This window comes from Melospiza georgiana, chromosome 11 (genome assembly GCF_028018845.1).
Source record: "Melospiza georgiana isolate bMelGeo1 chromosome 11, bMelGeo1.pri, whole genome shotgun sequence".
NCBI lineage: Eukaryota > Metazoa > Chordata > Aves > Passeriformes > Passerellidae > Melospiza > Melospiza georgiana.
In genome coordinates this window covers 17073134-17087710 of record NC_080440.1, presented here as the reverse complement: position 1 = coordinate 17087710, position 14577 = coordinate 17073134, and the positions used below count along the sequence as shown (strand labels likewise).

At 51.0% G+C, this 14577-nt stretch overlaps 1 protein-coding gene across 2 annotated transcripts in view; it reads right to left on the bottom strand.

The window, feature by feature from the left end:
- BSN (bassoon presynaptic cytomatrix protein) overlaps positions 1–14577 on the bottom strand; it is an 87644-nt gene that overhangs the window by 33006 nt on the left and 40061 nt on the right. For both annotated transcript variants that reach the window (XM_058031698.1, XM_058031699.1), the window contains exon 3: positions 9119–9922. In XM_058031698.1, coding sequence (XP_057887681.1) covers positions 9119–9922 — 804 coding nt within the window. The remainder of the gene's footprint in view (positions 1–9118; positions 9923–14577) is intronic.

The window sequence follows — 14577 nt, the reverse complement described above, 5'->3', positions numbered from 1 at the left end:
ATCAACACCAGCAAGCTCAGTCTGAGATGCTCCCATCTCAGCTGGAAAATTGAGAATCTCCACTGCAACCCAGCCCTAAAGCTGTCTCCTCCTCAGCCCACTCAGAAATCCACTGTTACAAAGCCAATTAAACGCTCGATTAAGTGTCCCAACATGTTCCCAAATAAAGCACTAACATGGCATGTTATTAAAAAAAATAGAAAGAAGAAAGATCCAGGTTGTATAATGGTCTGTGAGCCCATCAGGATAAGCTGTGGCTGCTCACAGGGGTGGAAATTGGAGCTGAACAGCCAAATCCTCTCACCATCTCCACTTAAAAGAGCTGTTTCTCTGCCTGACTATCACAGCTTTAGACCAAGACTGATTTAAGTGGTCCCACCATCCTCATCATCTGCTGCTGGTACCTGCTCAGGGATGCTCAGGAGAGTTCCTGAGCAGGTACCAGCAGCAGATGCTGAGGATGGTGGGACCACCTAAACCAGAGCATGGTGCTCCTCAGAGCATGCTGCTCCAAAGGATCCCTCCAATCCAACTCTCCCCACACCTTTTGCCTTTGCAAGAGCAGTGTCTACCACCAGCTCCACCAGGAGCTCCTGCTGTGGCCAAGGGAGAGCTCTAGGACACACACCAGCTCCCACACACTCCATGAAGCAGCCTGGATTCAGGGGTCAGTGCTGCCATGTCCCACCAGACCCCAAGGAGCCATCTCATAAAGCTGACCATCACAAACATGGCCCAAGCCCCTCTGACCCAAGCACTCTGTCTCTCAGGGTAGAGATGGCAATAACCTCCTGATGTTGGGTACCAGCCCCTGCACTGGGGACTGATTCTGAGCTTCTTCAGACACTCAATGTTCAATGCAAGGCACAGCAGGAGCAGGAATGAGTGTCCAGGCTGTCCCCATTCCCCTGAGAGCTCCACGCCTCCTCTGTACCACTGCCCTCCTGTTCCCCTGTCTCCCTCCATCATCTCCTGCTCTTTGCTGCAGCTCGCACAGCGTTAGGAGGGTGGCACAGGAAGCCCCTCACCTTCCCCCCATGCCAGCTGTGAGTGAGGGGCCCACTGAGGTCTGCAGCAGCTCCCTGTGAGCTCCCTGGGGAGCTAGGAGGACATCTCTGGGCTGGTGCTGCAGGGGACAGCAGTGATACTGCCCCAAGCAGCAGAGAGGCACAAGGCTCCTCCAGGCACAGAGCTCCAGAGCTGCCCCACCAGAAGGGCTGCTGGCTCTGACTTGAGCAGCAAAGGCAGAAAACCCTGTGCTAGAACCAGGTGACCTGGATTTTGTGAATGAACTGGGTTTTTTTGCTCTCCAGTACATATATATATGAAACCCTTTCTAATATCTGTAAAACACTATGGCAGCTTTAGCTTGTCCTGCTTCCTCTCTCTGCTTCCACTTTGCCTATTTTTACCGCCTTCAGCCTTTCATGTGCACAACAGTGACTCTTTTCAAAGCTTCTCAAGGTCAAGAAAGTCCCTAACAGGGTGCATTAGGGCAGTTATTGATCTTCTCTCAGCCTTTCCCAGAGCTGCTCCAAACTGTGAAACCTCAGTCAGGCGATGGAAAGTTACTCAGGCCCTTCCCATGTTGGTGAATTTTAATATTCATGGCACCCAAGTGGTGAGAATATCCAATCCAGTGTCCTTGTAGTGACAGCCCTGTATGGCTGAGTCCACGTCCCTGCTGCAAGGTCACTGTCCCTGTCTGTCTGTCTGCCCCAGGATGGTTTGAGTGACTCTCTGAAGGATGAGTCTGTGGAAGTTTCATGGACAGAATACCATCACCCCTGAGAAGCAGATCTGCAATACCTACCAAAATAAGCATTTGCTGGGAAAAGTTGTCAAAGTTTAGCTGGGGAGAACAACTGCCATGAAGACCTATTCATGTTATACGGGCAAAAAGCATTTCCCCAAGTTTTTCCTTGTCACTTTCTAGGAAACCATAATCAATACCACAAGGATGAAATTTCACCACCAATTAAAGCAGAACCCACAGTGGGGTGGTGGCTCCAAGAGCTCTTACAGACTATTGACAAGGACATCTGCAGTGGAGACTCAGGTGTCACATCTGCCCTGCTGCCCCCTCAGCTCCAGCACCACGGGCTGGCCCAGAAGCAATCCTGACCTCCCCAAAGCCAAAGGGCTGCCTGTTCTAAGCCCAAATCTTTTGACTGCCTGAGCCACAGTGAGCACTCAGGCTTTGATCCTGACATATCCACTCACTTCCCAGCAAGACAGCTCTGGAGACACCTTGGCATGCTGGCCCTAGCAGCTTGCTAGCCCAGGAGCACAGCAATACAGCAGGCAGCAGCTCCAAGTCCTAGGGCACAGCAAATGTGCTCTGGAAAACCAGCCTGGCACTGGGGAAGTATGGTTCACTTCAAATATATCTTCATTTAAAAGGCAGAAATCCTCTACTTCACTCAGCCACTGCCACTCCTCTCAAAATAATGTTCAGTTTTATGAAGCATTGAAAACAATCTGCAGTGTGGGCAGTGGCTGCCTCAGAAGTATCAATCAGCAGGGTCCACATACAGCTGACATTTGTCCCTTAATAATATAATTGCAGCTAAAACAAGAAAGGAACCTGGAGCTCTGGGCTTTTTTACTGATTAAAGAAAGGAACAGCAGTTCTTAATATAACTTTAAAGTGGCCAGAAGCTGAGAGCAGGCACAGCAAGACAAACCCCAGTGTGTGGAGCAGTCCCAGAAGCTCCAAAAACACAGCCAGCAGAAGACAAGAGCCAGCAGCAGACACAGGGCTAACTTCTAATGGGGCTCTGCAGAAAATCCAGCAGTGAGGTCCAGCACAGAAACACGGACTGCATGATGCTCCTCATCACCCATCAGGTGGGAACCCACTCTTAATTCAGACTTGTCTGCAGGGTTCCAATGACCCAGCCCCACTCCAGCCCCGAGTCTGCAGGAGGAGCTGTTGGGGAGCCCAGTGCTGCCCAGCCCAGCAGCAGGAACCAGCTTAATTACAGCAGGTTCAGCAGCACAGAAAACTCCTGAGTCACAGCGAGCTGTTAATTACCAGCCCTTAACAGGATTTGAGGGCTCAGGCCAGCGACACCGCCTTCCTCTCTCGTGCAGAGCTGCTGTGCAGAGCTCTCAGTTTGACTTAAGTTTATATGACTGACCCAAATATTCATACCCTCGGGGCTGGGGTATTGTTTAAAATCATGATTTCTGCACAAAAATCTAAGAGAAACCCAGCAATTGCTGCACCCTGTGCCCTGCACCTCTGGCTACCTCTTTCTCCTGCAGAAATCTCCAGGGTCCAACTCCCTGCTCACCTTTCAAGAGTGGCACTTTGCTCTTCCTCTTGTCCCTGGAAAGGGGACTGGGCCATCCTAGCGCCCATCTGAGCTCCAGGGACACTGCCAAGCTGTCACTGCAGGACACTCGACTCAGGGAAAACAGCCTCAAAAGGGTGACTGACAACAGCTGCTCCCTGCTCCATCAGGAGCTGCACAACATGTCCCTGCTGCCCCTTGAGCCTGGCAGGAACAACAGGACACCAACAGGACCTGGATTCCTATGGAAAAATGATGCCTGAAAACTTTAAGCCCCTGTCCCAGCTTGTCACCCACCCTCTCTGTCACCCTCTGAAGGCAGGCAGCTCTTTGGGAAGCATTTCTGGTCATTCCATGAAGGACACAGGGCTCTCTGAGAAGGAGAGCTGCTGGATGCCCAGCACAGACACCTGTGCTCCAGAGGGCAGGTTCTTCTTCAGGCACATATATCCTGCTTTTCTGCCCTGTAAGGAGGGGGGAATGGCCCCAGACGCCAGACCGGGGCTGGAATTTCCACCCCAGGACAGTGCTGAGCTGGAGGCTCTCTTAACCCCGCTAATCCTCTTTGCTCAGGAGCTAATTACATTCCCAGCGAGAGCAGGGACCCTTGGGAAGGGGGCAGGGAGGCAGGGCACAGTCGGGAGTTGAACTCAGGCTCCTCCCGGCAGCCAGGGCAGGTGAGGCAGGAGCCGGACGCTCCTCCCTGCTCTCCTTTTAGCTCTTCTCTGAAACGTATGTGCCGACACCAAAATAATTTTGGCACAAACCCTTTCCTCGGCTCTCCTTCTCTCACCCATCCCCCGGCTGCCGGCAGCGACACCCTGTTCTGCACAAAGGCTGATCCCACGGAGCTTTCTCCATCCCCCTGGAGTCCTTTTTCCAGGAGCTGCCGCGGCTGCCTCTGCAAGTAGGGCGGGTCAGCCCCTTGCTCAGCATCAGCATCTCTGACCTGAGCAGGGCAGCAGCCCGCCCTGGGGAGCTCTTCTGCTCACGGACCAATTTTATACAGCAGCAGTGTGGGATCTCAGCACCTCAGGATGGAGGTGCAGAGTGGCCGAGACCACCCTTGGGGGGCTCGGGAGTCTTGGAATGTTGCCAGAAGTGTCTGGTGGCTGGACTTTGATCCTACACAGGAGATGACACCTGTATGAGGATGGGAGGATTTCACTGGGTGAATGGTGAAGGGATAAGTTAGTTAGAGTATAAAACACAGGGTTTAAGATTTCTGTACAGGGGGGTCTAGAGAAGTAAGATGGAGGATTTGGGGCGTGTCCTGTCCTTCTTCTTCTTCTTCTTGGCCTCCATCTTCTGTGGTGATGGTGGCACTTTGGGATTGGTTATTACTAGAAGTGCACCGGTTAATAAGGGTAGAAGGTATTGGGGAAAAATTATAAATATTGTATACGTAACTTCGGGTGTAAAGATAAGTGACCGCCCCGGGGGCTCTCAGTGTGCCCATGGCTGGCTGCTGTGGAGACCTCTGTTGGGCTGAAAGAAAATCTTTTAGATAAACAATTAATAAACACCGAGACCGAAACAAGATCTGAAGTCTCTCCTCGTCCTTTGAAGCGCCGGGCTGTCCAAGGCCACTCTGGGCCTTTCCAGGCCACCTAAACAGCCGAGAAACCGACACAGCAGCTCTTGGATCGTGATGAAAAGAGAGGTCTGGAGCTTTCCAGACAGAATTTGATACAGTGATCACAAGCTCTTGCAAGAAATCCTGGTTTGCAGCTGGCTGCAGGTACCAGGGGAGCAGCAGAAGGGGAACATGTCCCATGAAGGGCTCAAGCAAACACTGCTCCTGCATCCTGTGATACCACATCCAGGATAATCACAGAATCCCAGATTTGAAGGGACCTTAAAGCTCATCTCATTACACCCCCCTACCATGAGCAGGGACACCTGGACCAGGTTATTCAAAGCCCCATCCAACCAGGCCTTGAGCACTTCCAGGGATGGGAGGTCCACAGCTTCCATGGGAAAGCTGTTCCTGTGTCTCACCAACATGTGATAGGCACATACTATATTATATATGCATATAATGCATGTAATAAGGAGCACAGGAGCATCAACTGGTGAGATCAGACAGGGCAATGCAGCAGCACCACCTATGACAACCTAAGTGCTATTAAAAAAAAGGTTATTTTTACAATGGAACCAAGGGGAAAAAAAAGCAGTTTTAGCATCTGGATGGGGTATGGTGAGAACCACAAATCAGTAAGAGGACCCTCCTGAGGGTCAGGTGCCCACTGGAGGTCACAGCCTGGCACCTGGGAATCAGCAGTGCTCTGCAGTGAAACTCGTCACTGCTCCTGTTTCAGGCTGGTTAATTAGGCAAAGGGGCATCCTGCCATGTTTATTTAGTAACACAACATGCATAGTTCATTTGTTCCTTAATACAAAACCCCTGGAGTCAATTGGGGTCAACTGGGGTCACTGGGAGAACATCATGCCAGCACAAGGCCAATCATGCTGCAAGCCAGCTCTTGCCAGATCACTTGTTCTCTCAGCACACTCTGCCATAAACAGGACAGATTTCCTATGTCCCCAGCAAAATGACCCAGCACTTGGTCTTCCTGCAACAGAAATCTCTTCCCTTCCTGCCTGGCACCAGGCTGAGGCTGTAGGGAATTTGAGAGAGTCCCAAAGTGTCATCTCTGGCTTGAGAACAGCTCCTAGTACTGCTCCCAGGATGCAGCTCCTGGAGGAGGTGTGAGGAGGTGGGAGGAAGCTCCAGGCACCTGTACTCCTGGTATTTCACATAAACAACTTATTTAGAGCTGGGTAACATGTATTATGGCAAGCATGCAGAGGAAGGGGAAGTCAGGCACGCTTTTGGGATTCCTCTGCTGGTCACCTACAACTTCCAGAGCCATGGGCCACCACAGTCCACACACTTCTCCTGGGATGTACTGCCAAAATGCCACCCTTATCCCTAAACTCTTCACATGCCCTGGGCTTCCAGTTCTCACCAGCACCTTCTGATCGTGCCCACCAAGACCCAAAGCCAGAGGAAAGCCAGCCTTGCTGGCAGATCTTGTGGAAACTCTGGGCTCAGAGGCCCAACCCAGCTTCTCATGGGTGGGATACTCTTGGAGCATCCTTCACCTGCATAAGCATCAGTGTACAGCAATAAGGGAAGCACAAGTTACCCCTTTCTTTGGGTGGCTCAGCGCCTATGCAGCTCAGCCAGTGAGTTCACAGAAACCAGCACTTTTAGTATTTTCTCCTCTTTTGGTAGGTTTGAGTGCACTTGGCTGAACAGAGTGCTGGGGAGGAGGCAGCTCCTTGGATACCTCCCCAGGCAGCTGCACAGGGTGGGAGGGGACGGCAGGGACACAGAGCCTCCGACTCCATCTTTAGATCAGGAGTGGGATGGCAATGAAAATACCATGGCTATAATAACACATTTTTCCAAGGAAATCAGGAGTTTTAGGGGGTTGCAAAGAGGGGCAACAGCCTTCCCCACTTTCTGGAAGTGACAATACAAATTTATTTGCAGGAAACACATGGTTTTAGCACTATTTTCCTACAAAACTCCATCCTTCTTCCAAAAACCAGGCCACTGTGGGCCATGCCCTCTCCCTCCCTGGGGCTGATGCTTTTTGGGCCCAGGGTGAAGCCTTGCCCAGGCTCCAGGGGTGTGTACAGATGCTGCTGCCAATTTCAACCACAGTTCATGCTCCTCTGCACTTACCAGACTTGGGATCAAATCCCTCATTAGTTTTCACACAACTTCCAAGGGCAGCTTATAGCCAAGGTCCTAATTCATCAAGCAATTAATGGATCAAGTCTCACTACTTCAAAGAGTGAGTTCTGGTATTTGCATGAACCTCAGGGCTTGGGACAAGCCCATGTGAGCTGCAGGCAAAGAGAGATCAGACCACAGAGCAATTTTCCCAGAAGATCAAGCAAACCTAAAGCCCAACCACATTAACAGACCTTGCAATGCTTTCCTTTCCTCAGAAAGTTTTTGTTAAAAACATCTACCGCCCAAGTGTTGCACTTCTTCCTCAACTCTTACAAAAATAAATCCCATAAACCAACCCAACCATGCAGAGCTGCACAAAGGTTCAGTGTAAAGGGAAAGAAAACCCATGACAGCCTGGGTAGGATCTTGCTATGGGTCTTCACTCTGTGTGAAGGCTCACAGATGTTGCAGGGATGGGCTGCAGCAAGAAGCACTAAAAGGAGCATACATGCCAGGGTGGGTTTGCCCAAGGGTGTCCAAAGGCATTTGCTCAAGAGCTCTGGCAACCTGGGCAGAGTCCAGCCTTCAAAATCTGAAATTTGATCCCAGGTGTCAGCTAGTGACCCTGGAGACAAGGGCTGAGGGAGCTCACCTTTCCCTGGTACATGCAGAGATCACCCCCGTTACTGGCTACAACCCAACCCCAAATTAATTCTCTAATTAATTAATTAGCAGCCGGGTGCCAGGGAGCCTTAAAGCCTTTTCACCAATCCATGAGCTTCCTGAAGCCTGGGAACACACTGCTGCCCAGGGGGAAGCCAACACGGGTTCAGCCCTACCCAAAGAACAAACACCTGGACTCTTTCCTCACTCAAGCCCCCGGGGCAGGGTGGAGGCAGTGGGGGAGCAGCAGCAGGAGCAGAGCACTGGCATTGCAAACAGCATTGTGTACACTGAGATGGCCCTTTGGGGGGTTTGCCCCTCCACAGACACTCTGGGAAGGCGTCTCCTCCACTGCCAACGTGACCATGAGTGGAGCAGCAGCAGCAGCTTCAGGAAGAACAGAAAATTACTGGGTGTAATTGAAACCGCAGGGAGGAGCTAGGGACATAAAATGTAATTATCTGCCATGGAACACATCCAAGATTAGCAATCCTACTTCTGGTCATTTCAAGCTCCCATTAACTTCTCCATGTGCTGATGTTATCAATTCTGTGTCTTAACTGCGATATGCAGCACTTCCAGGAGCAAGGCCTGGGCCTCCTCTGGTCAGGGTCTCAAATCACTTGTCCAGGAGGAGGTGAAGGAAGATGTCCCTCCCTAGGTGCCAGGGTGGAAGGGCTAGGAGGATGCTCCAGCTGAACCTGTTGCACCACTCTACTCTCTAGGCACCAGTAGCTAGAACTGGCTAAGGTGCTTCTCTGGTGCTTGGGAAGATGGTCCGTGTGGGCATCACAATTCAGAGACACTCTCAACTCTAACAGGTAAGACTGGGTGGATTTCAGACCATCTCAGCCTCTGTTCTCCTCTCCTTGCACTCCATCTCAGCAGGCTACAGAATTCACCATCCAATTCACATCCATACAACACTGGGCATCCCCACATCCACCTTATTCACAGCCCATTCCATTGTCCTGCACCCAGGCTCCTCTTGCTGAGGCCCTGACACTTTCTTCCCCTGTATCATCTTCCTTGTAGCCCCACCATTTGAGAATGCAGGAGCTGCAGAACATCCCTCATTAGCCTCCTCTCCAGTCTGCTCAAGGCCTCCATCCACAGCAACAGGAGGAGGATACAAGTTGGTGACTGGCACTTGCATGACCTCACCCTTGGACACCCTTGGGTAGCAGTGAGCACTGCTAGGGTGCCCTTAACAACAGTCATGCCTTGTTCTGTTCCTTGCATGAAATCATTGTACACACATGAAACCCATGTCTTTGCCAAGAGGTGAAGGACCATGGACTCCAGCCCTGCAGCTTGCCCCAGGAGGAAATTAGCTTCAGCAGTTCCTTAAAGGCGTTTTTAAAGCCCTTTGAGAGCAAGCACCCCATCTTCTCTCCATTTTAAGCCAGGAGAGAGGACACACCCTTCCTTGGATCAGAAGACGCCCACCCCGCCACCCCCTTACCTCCACGAGGTGAGGCGTGGGGTTGAAGCCGCACATGTTGCAGACCTGCTGCCGGCAGGTGGTGCAGGTGTTGTAGTTGGGGGGCTCGGTGGAGCCCACGTTGATCTCAGCCTTGCAGAGGGGGCACGAGACCCTTGCTTTCGGCACTTCCTTTGGCTTGACACCCTGCTCGGCCTTGCCCGGCTTCGCCGCCGCGGCACCAGCCCGGCCCTGCGCCCCGGGGGCTCTGGGCCCAGCCTCTTTGCTGGCGTCGCTGAAGACAATTTTTGGAGGCACTTTGCCAGGAGACGGCTGGCTCGGAGCAGGGGCCTCTGGCTGGACAGACATGAGCGTGCTGGCCTGGGTCAGGAGGGATGCCCCGAAGCCAAAGAGCTTCCCCGTGAGCCCCTCCTGGGGCTGCTCTGGTGCTCCAGCCCCGGGGGCCGGGGCAGCAGGCTTTGCCCCCGCATCTCCCGGCGTCTTTCTCTGCTCAGAGGGGGAAGGCTTGGCTTGCTGATGCTGCGGGGAGGCCCTGGCCTGATGCTGCGGGGAGGACCTGGCGGCCTCCTGAGGTTTTGGCTGTCCTTGGCCGTGCGGTTCCCTCTGCGGCGTTGCGGGCTGAGGTTTGGGTTGCTCCTGTGGCTGGGGGCGGGGGGCTGCCGGGGTCTTATCTGCAGCCGGGGGCTGTGGGTGCTTGGCTGGGGACTGGGAGGGGGACGGTGAGGGGGAGTGCAGCTGCTGCTGGCTCTTGGAGCGAGGAGCGGTGGTCATGTCCATCCCCAGCGCCCGCTGCATCTGGCAGTTCAAGCACAGCCATTCCTTCACCTGTGAGACAAGGAGAGGACAGGGGCAGTGAGTGATGGGCTGGTGCAGCTGCCTGCAGGTAGCCCCAGCACACCCTTACCTCTCCCCAAACAGACCCCACATAGCCACAGGAACCAGTCATCAGCCCCTGAATCAGACATTTTGGTACCATGTTCTTCAGTAGCAGTACCTTGCAGTCAGGGCAAGCAGCCCCCATCTGTCACAGGTACCCACGGCACAGCATGCCAGCGTGAACGCCAGCTTTAATTAGCCTTGGGCTGCTTCCAAGGCTTCTGCTGTGAAGTGACTGCTTGCCATGAGGCTCTGCCTCTCCTGGGGGAAGAGGGGCCTTTCCCGGGGCTCATAGCTCCACCAACTCCCCAAAGCCCATTTTCTCCCTCCTGACCAGAGATACCAAAGAGAATAGCCAAGGCCAAATGAGGAAACACCACTGTGCCATGCTCAGCGCTTCCCTGGGGCTAGCAGAGATGGATTTTCTGGAATCAGTGCAATGATTATGATATTCCATCTCAAAATTTGGCTCTGGAATGCTACGAGGGAGTGCAAAGAGTGCTGCTCCTTGCACAATGCATCTGCACTTCCAGGAAGGGAAGTGCAGGCTGGGGAGCAAAGGGTTAATTTTCACTCTCACCAGGATGAACTTTTGCATGCAAATGAAAAATAGAACAGTTCCCTGGCTAAGTGGTGATAAACGAAAGACTTTCCCCACGAGAGATGTTCCCTGTGACACACTAATGTCTAAATTAAGTTAATTAAAGAGGCTGTAGAGCCTTTCCGTATGAGGAATCACCAGGATGCTCAGCAGCTCCACAAGCATTAATATACAGCACAGTCAGCAGGATGGCCAGGTCTGCTTGCAAAAGACTTCTCCAAGACAAGCAGCTAAGGTGGCAGAAAGGACCAGAACATTCCCAAAACCAGAGCAGCACCCAGGACAAACAGACACAGAGCCTGGGAGGGGCAGCCCCCAACAGCTCCTGGCCCTTGCACTCCCTGCAGGCTGCACATCCCACAGGCCTGCATCCACTGCACGAGGTGTGGATTTTCCTGCTTTTCATTCTGGAAGCCATCTCTTCATTCCAGTGCTACAGATCACCTCTAAGGCTCAGCCTAATCCCCACTGCAGAGACATTAATCACCTTGCCCAGTCCTGCAGCTCCAGGTCTGTGTGGCCTTTTGGTCCTACAGCTGGAGGCATGGGTGATTCATAACCTGGCCACAGGGCATTTCCCCCTACACTCCAATCACACAACAGGCACATTTTAACCTTTTTCTGCTCACAGGAGCTGCCTGCAGAGATGCAGTTGGGTGTTATTGTAGGTCTCATGATGGGACACAATGACAAGTCCTTGAGAGGTGAGGCAGATAAGCCCTAAATCCCTTGTTACAAGTCTCCTGCCCAGAAGGGTTCTCATAAATGCCAGCCTTCAAATAATAACTTTTAAAACTGAGGAAATTCATATCAGCTAGGAGAGATGAGTTCAAATTCACGGGGGTGGATGAAACCTCCACTGCCCACCGCACCCCTTCCCCTCTCTGCCCAGCACGTGCTGGGTGCCAAGGCTTGGCATTGCCTCCAGCAAAGCTCTCCCCATCACCTCACAAGCCTGGCTGCACATCAGCTCTGTGCTTTTCCCAGACGTCCCTGTACTTGCTGAGCTCCCACGCCACTCTCTACACCAGCCTCCGCTCGAGTCCTTCCTTGGAGCCCAGGGAAAACAGCCTCAATTTTCCCCAGCAATTTTCTGCTACATTGTCGTTTCTCCAAGCTGTTCCAAAGGAGCCACATTATATTTAGTCCCTGAAAATAGTACTTCAGTTTTTATAATTTCTTAGGGTCTTGCTGTGTCTCTTCTGACATCCAAAATTTCTTGTGTTATTTTTGCTTTCACACCCCCTGGAAATTTTCCCCACAATTCTATTTCAAGAGAGTGTCTACCAAAATCCCATCAGCTTTGCCCACCATCCCCATCAGCTCAAATTAAGGGAGAACCAATCCATTCTATTCAGGTTCTTGTTCCCAGGATGCAAGAAATTCAAATCTTCCCTCTCCACATAATCTCCTTACCCGCACTTTAAGACCCTTAGTGAGGTGGAAACTGAGGGAAGAGGGGTTCCCCTCCCTCCCTGTGCCACACAGAGCTCCCCACTCTGCCCTTGGCCAAGGCTCCTCCAGGAAAGCCCAGGCAGTGGGAGGCACTGTGCCTGGGCCACAGGAGCTGGGTATGGCTCATGGACAAGCCCACCAGGACCTCCCTCAGCTCAGGGCTGCAGAACAACGGGATCATTGTAAATGTCTCACTTTTCACAATGAACCTACCACCCAGACAGGAAAAAGCCAGGGGGTGTTTAGATGGGATAGGAGCATCCAATTGCCCTTGGTGACTTGGTGAGGAACTGCTGTGGAATATCTGTCCTGGGGAGCAGGAGAAAGCTGCAGGAAATACAGTGGGGTGTGAGCTCCCAGAGCAAGCATTTGAAATGTAAATTGAGTTGGGATTATCACAAATTGCCTGGCCGGCCTCCACTGATGCAACTGATGACACACCGTGTGGGTTACACAGATCAAAGACAACTTAAAGGATGCTGCAGGGAAGATAGCAGAGGAAGGGCTGAGTTGTCTTGCCAAAGATTCTTCCCCCAAGGAGGAGAAAGGAGAAGGGAAAAGCTTGGGTGATAAAGAAATAGTAGGAAAAAATCATTCTTTTCATACTCTTTCCCCCTATTTCTCTCTACTGTTTTCTAGGCACCTTCCCCCTGCATGATGAATCTGAAGCATTTAGAGGATGGTGATGCAAATAATGAAATAATCCCATTCCATCTATTTCTGTGTCCTGTTTGCCCAGTTCGTCACCAAATCAAAAGTTTCAGGGGTTGGATTAGTAAATATTTACACCCAGACTCTTCGTAGAAAGGATGGGAGTCCATCACTGGGTGGAGATGGAAGAGATGCTAATGAGACAGATATGATGGACATGCTGTAATCACTGTCCTGGAACATTTGGGAACAAGAAGGATTACACTCGTTATGAGGATGAAGCATTTCCATCCTATTAGCAATCGAGAAGAACATCCAACAACATCTACCAGCACCAGAAGATATTTAAATTTGGCAGAACTGAATAATTTTGCATCCAAGAGCTCTAAGAGAACTAAGAAAACTGCTGTGTGCTGATGTTCATTTTTAAGAGGAAATTTTAGTAGGCTGGAAGAGTCTTCTGCTTGAAGAAGGCAAAGGTATGGCCTGCAGGGGACAGGAAGACAGACATCTGTCCAAGGCAGAAAGTGTAGAGAACTGAAGGACACACAAATATGCCCATCAACATGGGTTTAGGAAAAATAGGTCACAGCAAAGCAAACCTGATTTTATTCTCTGCACATCTGATATTAGTAATGCACAGAAGCAATATCCTTGATGTCCAAAAGGTGTTTTGACCTAGTATTGTATGACATGCTGACAAAAATAAAAAGCACTATAGAATATGAATAGTGAATATGCTAAATGGATTTCAGACAGGTTACCTGGCTGAGCTGGGGGCAACAAGAATTCACCACTGCCAAGGTATCATCATCTCACTACAGGCAGCACCACTCACACACAGTGGGTTTGGTAAAACAACAGAACCAGAGTGGTTTTGGTTGGAAGGGACTTGAAAGATCATCTTGTTCCAGCTGCCCTTATATTAAGTATCGATGAAGATGAGCCTCTACTGCCTAGCAAACCTGTGCTCAATCCATGCAGGAAGCCTGGAGCTGGAAGCAGGAGTGAGGAGGTGGCTGAGCCTCCTCTCCCAGCACCAAGGGACTCCTTCCAGAGCCCTGCACGGCTCCACACCGACATTTTAAGGAGATTAGTAAAACACTGCGGGAGATGCGGGCCGGATCTGTGAGAGTGATTCCAGGGATGCAGAAAATGTCTGAAATGAGAGAATTGAAGAGGTTGATCTTTTTCCTTTATCAAAGAGAAGATTAAGAAGTGACTTGATTACGATATAGCAGCACATTCAGTGGAAACAATATCAGGTACTAAAAGGTTGTTAATTAGGCAGAAAAAAGCATAAAAAGAACTAATGACTGGAAGCTGAAGCCAAATATATTAAGCATCACTTTTAACAGCAGATGTTTCTAACCATTAAAGCAAATTATACACATGCAGTTGGGCTCAGCAGAAGACTCAGGGAGGTAAAGCTTGCAGGCCTTTCATCTATAGGGTATTTTGTGCCTGTTCTGGTCTCACAAGCTTTGATAGCTCGAACCATCCCATCTGTATGGACATTTGGAATGTTTGTATCTGACACGTGACCTGCCCTAGCCTCCATCCAGTTCCCAACACACCTACAACCACCAGCCTCACCTTTTCCACCACAGAGCTCTCCAACACCCCAGAATATTCCTCAAAACCCCCTTCCAAATCTTATTATTCCCCAATGCATGGGTAGGTCAGCAAGTGGCAGTGCTTGCTGGGTCACAGCTGGCAGATGTGCCTCCCCCCTCAATGCTGTCCTGTGAGCACCAACCATTTGCAAATCCTGTTAGGAATGAAAACTTTCCAATCAGCGTTTTCTTTTTAAAAATTGCAGCAGGAATATCCACAGCATGTGCTGGCTCTGCCCAGTGCAGATTTAAACATTGGTAAGAATTATAAATTGAATATA